Source organism: Culex pipiens, chromosome 3, assembly GCF_016801865.2.
Source record: "Culex pipiens pallens isolate TS chromosome 3, TS_CPP_V2, whole genome shotgun sequence".
NCBI lineage: Eukaryota > Metazoa > Arthropoda > Insecta > Diptera > Culicidae > Culex > Culex pipiens.
In genome coordinates, this window is record NC_068939.1 from 161970392 (window position 1) to 161988457 (window position 18066).

The 18066-nt window shown below is 36.2% G+C and overlaps 2 protein-coding genes across 10 annotated transcripts in view; both read left to right on the plus strand.

The window, feature by feature from the left end:
- Positions 1-98: 98 nt before the first annotated feature.
- Positions 99-6979, plus strand: LOC120426079 (adrenodoxin-like protein 2, mitochondrial). The gene is made up of 2 exons (XM_039590789.2): positions 99-496; positions 6276-6979. Exons 1-2 carry the CDS (start codon positions 318-320, stop codon positions 6610-6612), a joined length of 516 nt encoding a protein of 171 aa, XP_039446723.1. The 5' UTR covers positions 99-317; the 3' UTR covers positions 6613-6979.
- A 3976-nt stretch (positions 6980-10955) lies between these two features.
- Positions 10956-18066, plus strand: part of LOC120426072 (F-BAR domain only protein 2) — a 76192-nt gene continuing 69081 nt past the window's right edge. For 7 of the 9 annotated variants that reach the window (XM_039590759.2, XM_039590760.2, XM_039590762.2 and 4 more), the window contains exon 1: positions 10956-11184. The gene's annotated coding sequence lies outside the window, so the exon portion shown is untranslated. The remainder of the gene's footprint in view (positions 11185-18066) is intronic. The other 2 variants (XM_039590780.2, XM_039590781.1) reach the window with 2 other exon arrangements.

Genomic DNA, 18066 nt, shown 5'->3' on the forward strand with positions numbered 1-18066 from the left:
ACCGCACAAGGAAAACAAACATGTTTTGCTGGCGGGCTTAATAAAACTGACAGCTAGAACTGTCACTTTCTGACTTTGACTTTCGTCATTCGTGAGTTTCGTTCGCGTGGTGGCAGAAGCAACCAAACCTCAGCTTTGAAATCGAAAATTTAAACTAATCAACGCAAGTCGCTGAAGTCGAAAAGATGTTTTAAGTTGTGTTCTTAAATTCTACGTCGTCTCATTCTGTTCTATCGCCGCGCGTGTTAGTGCTTCGAGAAGTGCCTCTACCTCTAGCTAATCCAAATAATCCTAATCCGCCAAGGAAAGGCCCAGCAATGTTTAAGCTGATTACATCACGAACCACTCCACGGCTCGTGCGGAGTCTGGTTTCGGCCAAAACCAGTTTGCTGCCTGAAGATGCTACCTCCAAGATCATCCAGCAGCAGCAGTCCCGCCTCATCCAGAGCTTCTCCCGGAATTTGTCCACGTCCCAGCCAATGCTGCAGAACGAAGAGTAAGTTGACGCAATACCGCAAAGGCGGCCCCCCTTCTGGAGGAGGACGTAATGACCGATTGCAACACCCACCGACTGGGCGGGTGGGGACGAACTCATGTTGCATGTTTGCGCTGGCCCCCCGTGAAGAGCGTCAGGTGGAGTTTGATAGAAAATATATGTGCCATGACCTGTTATAACAAAGTCCGCGAGCGCGCGCGTGGCAGGTTGCGCAAAAAAAAAGGTTGAGGGATCATGCGAAAGGGAAAGTTGTAACAGATTTAAAGAGACGCAACATAGGACAAACAATGCTTGTTTTAAGTATTGACTAAAAGCTGCGTGCGCGGCTAAAAGTTAAAAAGAGACAATTGAAATGTTAGCTTTTTCTTGAGAAATGACTCGCGAGAGAGGCTACGTGACATTGTAGACATCCGTAAAGTGGAGATCAAGGTGGAAAGGCAACACTGACTAGTGTGGTAGACGACGTGTTGTTGGGTGTTGGTGGGCAAAGGTTGTTTGAAGAAGAGGCTCTACAAAAAGATAGACTCTTGAGGTGTGAATTTGATTAGTTAGTTTGCTGGAAGCGGAAGTGGGATTTGAATAATCAAATCAATTTGTCGCATTTTTTTCAGATTTGATTGACTCAGTAGAAATTGGGATAGACATGAAATATGTACAGAAAATTTTGCATGTGTATTCAATTTCAATCCATAAGACATTCGAAAAAAAACTAAGGTTCATGAATAAATAGTATTTCTTGAAAAAAATCGAAAACATACCTAAGTCACATGTTCGAGAAAAAAATACCAAAAAGCTTTAGTGCTCGCCCGGTTTTATTTTTAAATTTATTTATATTTTTTTTAATGATTTTTCGAAAGATGGTGTTGATTCTAGAAATAAAAAACCGTTGTTTTGGCAGGTTTGGTAAAATTTTGATGCTAAGGTTCATCATGTTCGTTTGTTTTGGGGATATTATGAAATATATTTACAACATTTAATGGAATTTTACCCTTTAAAAACATGAGAATGCTCATTTTTTAAATTATTTAAAAAAAATCAAATTTTCTTTCATAAACTTAGTGAGATTTTTTTTTTAATATCTGTAAATATTTTTTTTTTTTGGTTTATGTCCCTCGACTCTGGCCAAAGTCAATTTAACAAGTAATCAAAATAATTTTGATCGATCCCAGACTTGCTAAATATGATTTTAAACGCAGGAAAATGCATTTCAGTTTGTTTTCAGTTGATTGGACTTCTATTTCCATAAAATTTAAAAGTGTTTTGAAAAAAATGTTTTGTTCAATTAAAATATGATTTGCGTCTTGCAAACTTCTTATAACTTCAGTGTTCCATGTCCAAGTCACATATAAGGATTTGCAAAATAAAAGTATGTACTAAGAATTAAAAAAAAAAAAATCAACTTAAAATTTAAAATAAAATTCAGCAAACTTAACCATTCTGCTAACAATCCAAAAACTAGACAGATATCAAATCGATAATAAAAACACTTTCAGTAAATAGATTTTCAAATATTTTTTAGCACATTTATATGGACATCCCTCAAATTCTGAAAACTGAAAACTCAAAACACGACTCAAAACAAAAAAAATTGAAAACATAATTGAAAACATAAAACTTTAAAATGCTAATCATTGGTTTGATTTTTTTTTTTGCATTTTTTATGATACGCAGGGCAAAAAAAATCTCAAGCCCAATTTCCATGATTTTCAAATGAAAAGCACAAAACAAATGCTTGTTACAGCGTAGAAGTTGTTCGACAACAGACAAACAGTTTGCACACTGCTTATTTTTGTTATTCTTATTCTTAAAGTAGTGGTGTTTTTGGTCAAACTACGTTCACATTTGATTAAAAAGAAAGTTAAACAGTTCGGTAATACCAATGGCTTTTTAAAGTGTTAAATATTTTTTTCTATTTCAAATCCATAATAAAATCCCCTTCCAGTGGATAGATTTTCAAATATTTTTAAAGCACATTTAGCCCCCCCCCCCCCCCCCATTATGTGCATTGATAATCATATTTAGCATGTTTAAAAAGCTGGATTAAAAATATTTAGAATTCTTATAAAATTCCAAAAACCTTTTTTGCAAAAAAAAAAGCAATAGAAAAAAATAGCAAGAAAAATAATGTCCATTACTCGGGGGCCATCCATAAACCACGGATACATTTTTTGGACATTTTCATTTCTGAGATAAACAAAATACTTCATTAATAAAAGATTGATTTTTTTTAAAATAATTTTTAATAATTTTTACAGTATGAGAAATTCTTCCAGAGTCGATTTTTTTGAAGTTCAATTTTTATATTTTCTTAACTGTCACTTGAGCAAATGAGATGGACCTGCTTGTTTAAAAATGCAGATTCGTCCTATTGAACTGTTTCAGCGGATTTAGCATCATTATCATCCTTATATGTTTCATACAATTTAGCTGGGTAAAGGCTTTTCAATAATAATATTTAAAAAAATCTATGTTGTAGGTATTAAAGATTCTAAAAAAATAGTTACAATCTAAAAACGTGCCCCTTTTTCAAATTAGAATTCCTACCTAAAAATTCAAGCCAACAAATATTAATGGGTCAAAGCCGTAGTGTAAATAAGTCTGTCCTGCTAGTTCCTAATGTATAAAATGCTCTGTCGTAAGAAGCACAGACTGTTTGCTTAAAATAAGGTCCTAAAGCCCTATGTAAATTTTTATGTACAACAGTAAAAAACACCATATAAAACCATTTCTGATCACTTTTTTCATTTTAATAAAAAAAATTGACAAGACAACATTTTTTCGATGGTTGGAACGAGCTGTCAAGTAGGACCTTTTCTGTGAAGAAGGGCCGCGAAGTTAATTTTTCAAAATTAATTTAAAAATCCATTTTTAATCCTATACGGTAGTATTTTTTCGAAAATATCAGAGATACATTTTCCGAAAGAAAGTTTCACAAGAAAAACTAGGTTCTCATCGAAATGGAATGTTGAAGTGATAGCAAATTTGCGTCCGATTTTCAAATGTTTTTTAAGTGTGTAACTATTTTTTTCTGAGAAGTCCTAAACGATGCCTACAACTTTGCCGAAGACACTAAATCGATCAGAAAATCGGTTCTGAGGATACAGAGTTTTGTATATTTCAATAGCCTTTTTGTGTGAACAGCTGCCAAAATTGTTCATAAAAAAAATGGTACACACTAGAGGTGGGCAAAATCGCTCTTTTTTATCGCTATTAATTTTAAAATGGCGTTTATTTCTGCGAACATTAAACTAATACCGATATTTTATCAAAAGAAAATATTCTGTTAACTCTTTTCTACATTCTGATTTGATCGATAATGTTTATAAACGCTGAAGTTTATTCGGGCAGGAGGAATTATTTTTTCCTAAATCTCTAAGCTATTTAGTAGATTTTTGATAATAATTTAAAAGCTAAGCTAATTTAAATGCTCAAATTTGTATTCGGGTAATACTTTGATGTACGATGAATACAATTAAAAGTTTCTTCGGTTTGTTTTAAAAATTCATATTCTTTTGAAATTAAAAAAAAACAGCAGGAAACTGAATATGAAAACGAAACTATTGGCACTACGCCCCCCGGGGCATGGCCTTCCTCTAACGTGGGATTTCTGCTCCAGCGCCTCTGACGAGACAGGAGAAACCGGGACCGACGTTTTACTTCACCATCCGATAGAAGCTCAGTGGATAAGGCGGGAATCGAACCCGCGTCTCATAGCATCATCGGGATCGGCAGCCGAAGCCGCTACCCCTGCGCCACGAGACCCACCGGAAACTGAATATATATGCTTGAAAACTTTTAAGTGGTGTTCAAAGATTGACATCAATGCTATTGAGAGTCTTTCAATATATATTGATGAGAAAGTTGCTTTAGACTCCCATGCCGTTTTAATTTTAAAGTACTTGAAAAGTACTTTTTTACAATCATTGAAATCTCGCTTACTTTTTCAAAAGGTCCTATGTACATAGGAAACCCATGGCGCATTGGTTGTTTTGAAAAAGTAATCTAGAAATATTTGAAATTGTATTTTCAATTCTCAAAAACAAATTTTACAAATACAAATTTGTTACAAATTCAATAAATTATATTTATAACAAGTTAATTTTAAAACTTGGACCATTTTGGAACGATTCTTTCAAAAGACCGGAGTTTAAAAAAGAACCGCGGTTCTTTTTTTGTGAGCCATGGTTCGTTCGCTCTTTTTAATGAACCGGCTCTTTGAGCGGCTCGCTCTTTTTTTGCCCACCTCTAGTACACACGAGGTTTCATCCCAATAAAAAAATACGAAAAAGTGATCGTTGTCTAAAATTGCTCAGGAGCGGTAAAAAAAAAGCTACAAACCATTGTAGCAATCTACCCGATACAGCCCTGTAGAGAAACCCCACTGAAAATAATTTGTTTTGTTTTGCGTCTCACTTTCCCGTGGGGCGTGACAGTTTGACAGATCTGCGTTCGCACTTTGCGTTTGCTGTCATCCGGCGAGCTTCCGCCAAAACCACGAGCTGCTCATAGAGTTATCTACGTGCGCATGTATTGCGTGTACGTACACGAAAAAGATTGAGGTTAAATTTTGTCCGCCCAGCAAAATCAAATGGTGCACTAGTGTGTGTACGCGAAACGTCATAAAGCTCTATTGTCGAGCCAACCTTCACACAGTAAAGAAGCAAATATACTTTAAAACTAAAAACCACGTTTTCGAGCTTCATCCGAACGTCCGCGAGTTTGCCACACCATGTTTAATAACTTTTCATTGATTTCAATGCAAAAAAAAAAAAAAAACTAAGACAGACAAGACAGCGTTTGAATAAGGGAGCGTTCTTTTATTACGTAACGCAGTAGGGGGGGAGGGGGGGTCGGAGGCCGTGTTACGCTCCATACAAAATTTTTGAAATTTGTATGGAAATTTTGTTACGAGGGGGGGGGAGGGGGTCTAAAAGTCCGATTTTTCGCGTTACGTAATAAAAGAACGCTCCCTAAGGCTTTCTAGTCAGAAATTTACCAACACATTCAAAGTATGTTTACATGACAGCTGGACGTTTGTTTGCATCAGGTTTCCTATCTCTTTCTAGCAAAATTTTTTTGTCAAGCGACTTCTAGCTGGTTTATTTGACTGACTGCCCGATATGTCAGCCAACATACTTCGCAGGGCTGTGACAGCTACAGCTCGATCATTGTTTGCATCAGGACACTGTGACGAGGAGTTCGTCATTTTTGAGTTAAATTATATTTTTTTCACTGGGTCTAGAAAGCCTTATATGGATTGTCGGATCAACTATGGTCCCCTTGGGATAAGCTATCATGCAAGATAAATACTTTCTGTCAAGCAAGTTAATTAAAAAATGATTTGAAAACTAAATTCAAAGCTTTGTGGTCGTACAAAGTGCCACCATGCTGATAAAAACAAGCTTTATCGTTGTGAACAATAATATAACATCAGCAATTTAAGCCTAATTCTTAGACCCAATTTTGAATATTCGAATCAAAATTCATATTGTTTAAATTCGCATTATTTTGTTTTCTCTTTCCAGTAATTAAAAAAGGTTTAAATTCAGCAAAAATCTTATATTGCTTAGGTTCAAAGGACACATTATTCAGAAAAAAAAGGTCTATGAAGAAAATCGAACTCTTCCAACTTGTTATCAGCATCTTAAAGTGCCTTACTTCCCCTGACAGAGATAGCCTTTTATGTATCTCAAGTCCCTGCCGTATCTAATCGCACCGCACAGTGAGATTGCAATTTTCTAACCCCTCCCCCCTCTTTTCTCTCTCCCCCCCCCCGCAGAATCGAAGTGACGTTCGTACGCGCCAACGGTGAACGGATAAAGACGAAGGGCAAGCTGGGCGACTCGCTGCTCGACGTGGTCGTCAACAACCAGCTCGATCTGGACGGGTTCGGGGCGTGCGAGGGAACGCTGACCTGCTCGACGTGCCACCTGATCTTCTCGAAGGCGGACTTTGAAGCGCTGCCGGAGAAGCCCGGCGACGAGGAGCTGGACATGCTGGACCTGGCCTACGAGCTGACGGACACTTCGCGGCTGGGCTGCCAGATCGTGCTGACGAAGGAGCTGAACGGGCTGGAGGTGCGAGTGCCGGCGACGATCAACGACGCGCGAAGCTAATGCGGTGCGCGCGTGTTTGAGGCGTGATTTCCGTTGCACATATCGTTACACAGTTTAGTTTAAAAAACACGCTCGGTTATCCTCAATGTTGTCCAAGATATCTGGTAGCTTCTTCTTCTACCTTTTTTTTTTTTATATATATAATTCTTCAGTTGTACGTACCATACAATGGATGCTATTTTCGAAACGAACACAAATTAGAGCAAAAACTAAAGTTTCGTGTTATCTTTTGCCGTGAAGACAAACAGTAACTTTATGGTAGAATAATTATGGGTGGTATTCGTCAAAGTTCAACTTGAAACTCGGTATTTTCAATTGTTTGTTGAACAAATATGTTTTTATACTGAATAAAGATTATACAATTTAAGTCGCTGTTGATTTGTTGAATATGATGACATCCTTTGCACGTTACTAAGAAAAAAATATTTCTTTGCTATTCTTGTGTTCACAGAAAAAGCTTTATTATATGGTTGCTATTTACGTAATCATTCAAATAGTACGTTAATTCATTATTACGTACGAGTCAATGTGATTTTTTAACATTTTAACCTTTACCGAAAAATCTGAAAAACGTAACAAATTTGTATTTTTTCAGAAATAAAATTTAAAATATCTAAAAGACTTATTAATTATTAAATGATGCACGGTAAAAAAAATTGATGATTTTCTATTTCACTTTTTGTAACTAAAACTTGATTTGCAAAAAAAAAAACACCTTTTTTATATGTTGCAGGGGACATCAAATGACAACTTTTCATAAATTTCCAGAATGGACAAAAAATCTTTGACCAAGTTATGAATTTTTGAATCAATACTGATTTTTTTTTCAAAAAATTTCTACTTCACATTTCAATGTAAAATTGAATTTGCAATCAAAAAGTACTTGAGTGAAATTTTTGTAAAGTGCACCATTTTCAAATAACAGCCATTTATAAGTATTTTTGTTTGAAAATATTCGCAGTTATTCATTTTTTCAAATTAGTGCCCACATTAGTCAAAAGCTGAGAAAATTCCGATTTTTTCTAAGTCTCTCCCAAACCATTTTCTAATGTTGATATCTCAGCATCTAATGGTCCAATTTTCAATGTTAATATATGAAACATTGTAGAATTTTCCGATTTTTTCGAAAACAATATTTTCATTTTTATAAATCAAGACTAACATTTCAAAAGGGCGTAATATTGAATGCTTGGCCCTTTTATCATACTTGATTTATACTGATACAACATAAGGCTTTCTAGGCCCACTGCAAAAAATATGGCGAGATAGTAAAATGGGTATTCTTTCGGCAACGTGTACTGATGCAAACAAGCTGATGGGAGCAGCTGTCAGTTTCGTGTGTGTTTGTTTTTGTGTTTAATTTTCGGAATCTTTGTCAATTTTCGGGTTTTTTCCTTTCCTGTTTTCCGAATCGCAGGGTAACTAAAGAAACGAATTTTACTTGTTGCGATTTTACTTTTCAACCTTGTACCACACAAGTTATCGCAATTTTGGACCGCTTCACATTTCTTGGTTATGTTTTTTTTCTGATGCAAACAAACCCGCAGCAGCCATGTAAACATACTTTGAATGTGTTGGTAAATTTGTGACTAGAAAGCCTTATATTTCTGTCCCGGGTATTAAGTGTTCATAGCCCTCGCGCTGCATCCAATGACCCAATTAAGAATAGAGTTATCTACGTGCGCATGTTTTGCATGTACGTACACGAAAAAGATTGAGGTTAAATTTTGTCCGGCCAGCAAAATCAAATGGTGCGCTAGTGTGTGTACGCGAAACGTCATAAAGCTCTATGGCAGATATGCTAGCGGCCCATACATATTTTCGATCGATCAACTATAGTCTCCTTGGAACGAGCTGTCAAGTAGGACCTTTTCTGTCAAGGCGCGAAGTTAGTTTTTTCTTAAAATGATTTAAAAATCCATTTTAAAATCTTTGCAATCGTCTGAGTCTTTGTGCCCAAAAAAAAAAAAAAAACAAAACAAAAAGATTTATCGTAGTGAACAATAATATCATAAATGTAAGCTTAATTTTAGGACTCAATTGAGTGATATGTAGCTCAATAGAAAGTGAGTAATCTGGCAAAAAAAAATCAAAATTATTTACACACGCAGAAAAATGTTTTGTAGAATCAGCCTGTACGAGGCTTGAATCAACAAAATTTTTGTTGAATATAATCACAACAAAATTGCGTTGAAAAAAACCTTGATTTTCGCAATTCCACAAAAGTATTTTGTTGTTTTGAAAAAGCTGCTTTGACATTTAGCTTTGATTCAACATAAATCATGATTTTCAAATCAACAAAACGTTTTGTTGATTGAAATATGCCTTATTTTTCTGCGTGTATTCAAAACAAAATTCAAATATTTAAAAATTTAAAACATAAAAATTATAAATTCTTAAATCCTAAATTTTTAATATTTAAGCAAAAAATTCAAAAAAAAAATCTTGAATTATTTTATATACTAAATTATAAATAGTCACTAATTTAACAATAAGTTTATTTTATTCTTTCATACAAAATTATTTGTTCATAGACTTTTTGGTGCAAGGCCAAGACACGGATTATTATTTTCAGCTGATTCAGATAATCTTTAGAAAATTTGAAACCATAAAAAATTCCAAAAATAACTTGAAATCAATATGCAGAATTAAAAATTTTCAGATGATCTGAAAAAAAGCAAAAAGTAAAAATTTTGTTTATTGGACCTTTTCAAAAAAAAAATCTCCAGAATTGTTGCTTTTTGGGTGTTTTTGAAATCACCTTAAGGCGATCAGTCCAGATTTTTTTGTAATTTTTTTTTCTTGCTTTTTGATCGCCTTGTGGTGATTTCAAAAACACTCAAAAGCAACAATTCTGAAGTATTTCTTGAAAAGGTCCAATAAACCAAATTTCCAGTTTTTGCTTTTTGAGTGTTTTTCAACCGCCTTGAGTCAGGGGTATTTAAAAACACCCAAAAAGCAAAAACTAAAAAGTCGAGAATTTTTAATTTTGTTTATTGGAACTTTTTTTTTAAAAAAAGCTCTTGGATTGCATTATTTTTCATGTTTTATGTTGTTGAATTTTGCACTCTAATTTTTTTAGTTATAAAAGAGTTGTACTTTAAATTTTAATTTTCAAATTGTTGAACTGTTGTGTTTTTCAATCTTTAAATATATGTATTTTCGAATTAAAGTGTTTATTTTTTATAATTTTATTTTACTACACGCAGAAAAATAAGGCATGTTTGAATCAACAAAACATTTTGTTGATTCGAAAATCATCATTTTTGTTGAATCAACGCTAAACGTCAAAGCAACTTTTTCAAAACAATAAAAGATTTGTGGAATTGAGAAAATCATGGTTTGTTTCAACGCAAAATTTGTGTTGATTACATTCAACCATGTTTTGAAACAATGTTGAAACAAGCTTCGTACAGGCTGATTCTAGGCTAGTACGGAGTTCGGAAGGAAAGAGGTCAAGAAACAGCTTTACGAACAGCAGAACAAAGGAGAGGGAGCGATTTCTTGGGGCATTTCTTGACCCTCTCTGGCTTGCTCTCGCCGCCGCTGCTGCCCATTTGATTTTTTTCTTGACCGGTTCCTTCCGAAGTGCATATACGCTGTCTACAAAAAAAAAATCTACGTGTACTTATGAATATTTTCAATTCTTAAATTTGTGATTTTGTTAATATTTGTAAAACAAAAATAAAATTATTAGGCTTATTAACTAAAAAGATATAAACACAATAAAAGCGGGGTAAATGTTTGATTTCCACATAGTTTTTGTTTGTATTGGTGATTTAACGAGTTTTGCCGCCGTCTTGGAACTGAAACTCTTGTGCCGCACTAGATTTTTTGTTTCAGCAAGAGGCAGCAAGAGGATTACAATTAAGAGTGCATGCTAACTGGGATGATTAGGGTCTTATGGGGTGAATAGGGACTAACGGGACAATTATGCGTAGAAACATAAAAATTGGTCGAAAAATTTCAATCGCGTTTCTCATAGTTCTGGAGTAGGGGTATTAAAAACACCCAAAATGCAAATACTGAAAATTTGGTTTATTGGAACTTTCCAAAAAAAACTCCAGAGTTGCACCACAGCCTCTTGATTTTTGGTTACTCTGTGGTTGCACTTTTTGATCACGGGACATTTATGCGTAGAACGGCAGCTCGGAGGTTAGTTTATTTTGACATATATCATACCAAATATATCCGACTAAATACTGACGTACCCAAAATTGAGTACGCAACATGATCGTCCATCAACCTGACAACACTGCCACCTCGCCGCCGCACCGCTCACTTTGAATCCCGCCCAACCTGTCATCAGGCGGGCCTCGTCGCCGTCGTCGCACAAATTCCTTTTCATTGTGTTCTTGACGGTTCTTTCGTTCGGACGCGAATCCGCCGTCGTCGTCGTCGTCGCGGTCGCGGGTTGATGAAGTGGCCATCAGAAGAAAAGTAGTAGTGGTGAAAAAAATATAGGCAGGAGCCAAGTTGGTGGAACTCTTTTCTATCGAACGGTACTTTTGCGGTTCCGACGCGAAATCGATTTCCGTGTGTGCCTTTTTTCGCTGACGGGAGATTTAACAGGTTGGAATCGGGCGGGGACGGGCGGGTTGTTCCGTCTCCTCCGGATGTTGCTGATTGCCGGGTGGGGGTGGTGGTGGTGAGGGAAAGTGAGTCAAGAAGAAAAACTAGTTTTTTTTTTCACTCCGTTCTGCGGAGAATAGTTTGCCATGAAAGTTTTGTTGTTTTTTTTTTTGCTCTCTCGCTGGAGTGTCCACGACGTGTCAACAAATGACCGTTCCCGCGGAGGGTTGTGTAACCTGCTAGAGAAGAAGTGGGGGGACCTCGGAATAATTTATCGCGTATTTTGGAATTGGGCTATGTGTGTGTGTTTGGGCATTGGACGGGGGCGCTCCCTGTTGTGCTATTTTGGTGCTTTTTTTTCCCTTCATTCATTTTCGGATGGAACAAGTTCCTTGGCAGCACACAGTTGCAAGAGGAGGAGCAGGAGAAGGGAGAGAAGGTGAATTACACTTGCCCGTCCGGTTTTGTTCGGGTTCGGCTTGGCTGGCATTAATTGCAGCGAAAAGCGAAGAAAAGAAGAAAACCAACGCGAGCCATAACGGGGAAAAAGCAGTATCGAAATCGAAGAGTCAACTTGGATAAATCAATTGAAAATATTCCGAACGGCGGCGAAGAGGAAGAAGCAGCAGGTGGAAAAGGGGGCGGAGGTGTCACGGTTCGGTGCGGCCCCACCGGGATGAGTGACAAAAGAATCGGCTCGAGGCAGTGTTTGTTTACTCGGCCCCAGGGCTCGTTTTGTCAAGTGCTTAGTGTTTGTTGTGTTTGGTCAAGCGAAATGAAAGCCCCATAGCTTGCGCCGAGGTGGAGGGCGAATGTTCTGGGAAGGGCAGCAGCCAGCGCACTATAGGGGGATGGCGTCGCTATTTTTAGACCACGTTTTCCACTTTTTCTCATCGAAACCGACTACTTTATCGACTTCATTTTGCTGGGCGAGATAGGACGCCGTCTATTTTTAGACGATGACTCAGCACTTTTCCACTCTTGCGCTTAAAAAAACCAGATGGCAGCACGATGTAACGCCACGTCCCTATGGGGTTTCAGGCGGCCATAAATCGAAAAACCGACATGCTCTAATTATTTTTTTGGTATTTTTTTTCGAAAATAAACATTCTAACTAAGAAAAATCCAGAGTTTGAAAGTTGTAGGTTCAAAATTCACTGAATTGCAGACCTTCAAAGGCGAAAATGGTAAGAAAAAACATGTTTTTTGACTAAAAAATGATTATTTTTCATAGTTGTATTGTGTAGCTGTTTATGTATTTTTTCCTGCATCATTATATATATTCAGAAAAGTAATTGATTCAACTTTTTAATAACATTTTACAAAACACACTTTTACAGGCTAAAAAAAATAATAAAAATCAAAAAAGATGGATTTTTATTCAAAATTTAGTTTTTTTCAACTTTGCTAATGGAGTACTTTTTTTGTGTGCATTTGTGCGGTCTGAAAAATTTGAAGCTTAAAATTTGAACCATGTCCTAACTTGTCTCCAAATTTCAAAGTGCACTTATGTGCACTTTTTGAGTTATGCCATTTTGAACATTTTGATTCATGCATGAAAATTAATGATTTCGCGTATACGCTTGGTTAAAATCACATTATTTACCTGCGGAAGCAGAAATGACGTACCTGCTATGTATGTTTTGAAAATGGTTTGATATTCATGACTTTGTTGGTACTTAGGTACGTTTAATAAAATTAGAAATTCCTATTCTAAGTATTTTACAGAAACGATTCGTCGAATATTCATATCAGTTCGTTGTTGTGTTCTTTTGAAAGTATGGATAATAATACCGTAGTGTCCCTGTACGATATAACGAAGCACTATTTTGAAAACGTGAGAACTACTTTCGAGTATATTTGTAAGAATTACAACATTGCAGAACCGTCACATGATCAACTCAGGGAAAAACTACGCATGTTGTTCTGTAGCTTCAAAACGAGGTATACAAAAGCCCATAGAAGAAGTTCATATTTTAAGTAATCTAAAGACAATTGGTTACATAGTGATTTTGATTTAGAAGAATTTATCGTGGAAAACGTGAATTTGCAAGTGGATCAACAAAAAACGTGGACGAGAATCCATACAATGTTCCATAAAATAAACCGTCTAAAATTCTAAAACACCGCAAAAATCAAATATTGATTGGAGGGGGAGGGGGGGGGGGTCTTCAAAGAGAGGTGGATTTTAACTCAAGAAGAAGGGGAGGGAGATTGAACGTAAATCAGAAACTTTAACATAGCATAAACCGCCATTCCGTGCATCAAATAGACAGAGCAAGAATATTAAAATTCACCACTTTAATGCATGTGGCCTCAAATATATGAAAAAATCGAAAATTAAACTTATTTTCTGGAAAAATATCAAAATTCATTTGTTTTCATTATACTAAGTACAAATAACACGAAAAAGTCACAAAAAAGCAAAAAAATATTTTTGGCCGCTCGCTTATATGGAAATACCCCATAGTGCAGCGGCCAGCACACTCTGGAAGCAGGTCACACGCGTTGGAGCGATTCGCCGAAAAGTTCTTGGGTATCGATTTTTTTGCGTGCGACTTCACGTGGGTTAAAAGTGAAAAAAAAAATCTAGAAATTTTGATCAAAACTACATACAGTTTATGAAGTTTTCTTAAAAAAGTTAACCAATACTTTTATTATAATATTTTGACATGCTGACGATATTTGGAAAAACAAAAGTCCTTCTGCAATAAGCTTTGTTAGCTAGCGTATTTGATCTTTTTTATTAGTATTCATGTTGTTTTACGTTTTATATAAACTACGCAAGCTCTTTTTGGAAATAACAAAATTCAAACTCCTCAATTAAAACTCAAAACCATTAGCTGTCTTCGGCAAAAATCTGTGATTTTATGTCATAAACCACTCGTTAGAATTTAGCCGACAAAATGCTAACCTTTCGAGTTATCATCAATTTTTTTTTTGCAATAATGGCGTATATTATCTCGTGTAGATTAAGAGATACTAATTTGGCATGTTAGACAAACATTCTTGTTTTTTTTTTGCGCTTTGCGTACCTATCTTTTTACTTTCTGAGAAAATTTGAATATCCTTTTTGGATGGACTGTAGTATGACATTGAAAAAAATGACACAAGAGACACCCCTGGCCGCGGAGCTCAAAATACCATTATTATGAAAAAAAAAATGTAATCTAAGGTTTTGGTGTCTATCGATTCCTTACACCATAACGCACCTCTGAGCAAATAATGAAAACATTTGCTGAATATGCATTTCGAGATAATGATGGATTTTACTTCATATGACTGTCAAGTATCTCTGGACAAAGTTTCAGAAAGTTTGCTTATCTAGTTTTTGAGATACAGCCATTTTAAAACAATTAGACAATTTAGACAAAGACGAATTTTCTGATGACTTTTGAGCTGAAACTAAAATGTGATTAAAATATGCAAATTAATTAAATTAATTTGTATTTAAAAATACAAACTTAATCCATATAAACAGAACTGCATACAGGGGAAATATACCCATTTTAATCACTCTAAGCCGTTCGACCAATTTACATCACTTTTGCTGTTTTCTGCTATTAAATCAACATTTTCAGATGTATTAACAACGGAGAGTTGCTTGCTCACTTTTATTTGAGCTTTTTGCCTTCCTCACCTCAATGAGGAAAGGCTATAAAATCACGCGATGAACTTCTTTATTAGACCTCGTAGACCCACCTTCACGTATACCTATCGACTCAGAATCAAATTCTGAACAAATGTCTGTGCGTGTGTCTGGATGTGAGTCCGTGCACTGAAAAATATGCACACGATTATCTCCGGATTGGCTGAACCGATTTCGACCGTTTTGGTCTCATTCGATCCGTCTTGGGGTCCCTCAAGACCCTAGTTAATATTATGAAGTTTAGTAAAGTACTTCAAAAGATATGCTAAAAAAACGATTTCGAATAAAGTCCGGAAGATTGTAAAAAGGGTGGTTTTTGCCAGAAACCCTATCATGTTATACATTTTCAGAAAGGTATTAAAAAGACCTTTCCAATGAGCCCAAAACATTGAAGATCTGACAATCCTATCAAAAGTTATTAGCACTTAAGAGTTATTTATACACTTTTTGGAGGCCGGATCTCAGATATTTCAGTAAAAATGATGTCCGGGTCCATCATGCGACCCATCGTTAGTTAGATAATCAAAAGACCTTTCAAATGAGCCTAAAACATCAAGGATTTGACAACCCTATCAAAAGTTATTAGCACTTAAGTGTTATTTATACACTTTTTGGAGGCCGGATCTCAAATATTTCAGTAAAAATGATGTCCGTTAGTTAGATAATCAAAAGACCTTTCAAATGAGCCTAAAACATCAAGGATCTGACAACCCTATCAAAAGTTATCGGCACTTAAGTGTTATTTATATACTTTCTGGAGGCCGGATCTGAGATATTGTGATAAAAATATTGTCTGAATCTTCCATGTGAACTTTCGTTGGATAGGTTTTTTTATCAGACCTTGCCGATGAGCCATAAAAATTGAAGATCTGCGAACGCTATCAAAAGATATCAGTAATAAAATTGATTTGTTAAACATGTTAAGGGAATGTTGCTATTTTTTACTGAATGTATTGACTTTATGAATATGAGGAAGGCACCAACCACCTAAAGGTGGATTAAGCAACGTTTTTTTACTTTGGAACAGTCAAAAACACTTCATGAAGGCTGATAGGCCGATAATAGATATAGGTTGAGAAAGGGTATAGTTCCCCACATTAATTTATACGTTAAACATGTACATCTCATGTTACATAAAAGGCTTACGAATACACGTAATACTCTCTCTCTCTCTCTCTCTCTAATGTTTACGAGTGCGCAGAGAGCATCGCCGTCAAAACGTAGAAAGCAGCATATCGGCACACACACACACGCACGCAAAAGTTGGCCAAATGCCGTTAATTCAATTAAAATTTGACCAACCAGCCGCACAACTTTGACCCGTTCCCCACTGAACTTGTTGTCGTCTCCGTCGTCGTTCAACGAAGAATGCCGACGACCGTTCCAGGGATGCGTGACGAAGTGGTCACTTTTTTAGGGCAAGCTAGCAAAACTCACAGCGCAAAATAGCGTTATTAAGTTAGAATCGAGTCAAGTCTGAACCTTCCCGACTGCCAACTTCTCTTCCAGGCGCTCGTTTCATAAGGCACGACGAGCCAAGAGACAAAGTTCATCCGGCGTAGATTTATCTCTCGGAATGCATTCTGAGTGCAGCCCGGCGTGCATCTCGAATGGCAATTTGCGTCACGACGATCTTATGCAACGCAACTGCAACGCCAAGTGTTTCGCCTATTCAAAGTGCATCGCGCCGTAGTCTTGAGGCGCGTGGAATCACATTTTAATAATAAAAAAACGCCGCAGCACAGATAAGTGTCTGTGGTAAACATTTGAAATCTCAAAAAAATTGAAGCAAACCACCATCGGGGCGTTGGCCCCAACGAACGCAGTGAACCATTACAAGGTCTCCACTCTATCGGAGATTGTAGCTCGAACAGAATGCCTCAGAGGAGGAGGAACAACAACAACAAAAATCTTAACTTGCTGCCAGCTGATAACAGTGAGCCGGGCCAGTTGGTTTCATTAAAATGTGTTAAAGAGAGTGTGTGTGTGTGTGTTTTTCCGCGCACGTTCGTTGTATCAGCTGACACCCACTTGAAAGAATGTGTGTTCTGCATTGATGCCTGGCTGGCGGTTGTGTGGCCGGTATTTGGAGATCTAGCTTATGGGCGGTTTCAGAGCTGTTTGTGATAAGAAGGTTACACATGACCAGATTTCTGGAAGAATTGTGATGTTTCTTTTTTTTACAAGTTCAAGAGCATATGTTTGGAATAAATTTGATAAAGGACAACACATTTTACAAGTTTTTTTTACTTATCAATATAAGTGGGAAACCAAACGTCAGTTAGACGTTATTCATCGTTGTGATATCTCTAAAAAACAGAATCAAGTTTGTTTTAGGTCTGATTAAAAATAGCCCTTAAAACATACAGTCCAGACTCGATTATTCGAAGGCCTTGGCAGAATTTCACTTCGGATAATCGAATCACGAAAACAAAAATCGTTGTCTTATTTTTGATTGTTGAGCTTTATGACCCTTAAACTGCCGTTATACGCATAATTGTCCCATGTTCAAAAAAGTGCAACTCTGGAGTTTTTTTTTTGAAAAGGTCCAATGAACCAAATTTTCAGTTTTTGCTTTTTGGGTGTTTTTTAATACCCCTGACTCAAGGCGGTTTCAAAAACACCCAAAAAGCAAAAACTGAAAATTTGGTTCATTGGACCTTTTCAAAAAAAAAACTCCAGAACTGAGAAAACGCGATTGAAATTTTTCGACCGATTTCTGTGTTTCTACGCATAATTGTCCCATGGGTTCCTATTCGCCCTATGTGTCTCTAATCGCCCCAGTTAGCAGTTTATCACCCTTATTTGTGATTCTCTTGCTTCTATACAACAGGTAAACAAGACATAATGCTTAGTAAAACTAATGATTCCGTGTAAGAAAATACTTGGTGGGACAATTATGCGTAGAATGGGAACAGACTTGGTGTTGTTTTTAATGAGTTTCCGAAAAAAGTACCAGATTTTATGTGTTTTTCTTAAAGTACACATCAAACTAAACTTAAAAACGTCATTAAGTCAAAATCGTCCAAAACTGACATGGGACGATTATGCGTAGAAATCCAAGATGGCGGCCAAAATAGCGATGATGAAAAATAAAATATTGCAAAAAATGCATTTGTTTAATTTTACAGGTAAAGTCGTTGTAAATAAATTGGTCCGAAAAACCAAAAAGCAGAACATTTTTTTTTTCAAAAAACATCAAAATATGAGGGAAATATAAGTCTAATCAACTG

Bases quoted from the DNA above. Each gene is read 5' to 3' on its own strand.
- LOC120426079 (XM_039590789.2), top strand. From the start codon at position 318: ATGTTTAAGCTGATTACATCACGAACCACTCCACGGCTCGTGCGGAGT. The intron at 497-6,275 runs GTAAGTTGACGC...CCCCCCCCGCAG, and splicing joins CCAATGCTGCAGAACGAAGA to AATCGAAGTGACGTTCGTAC.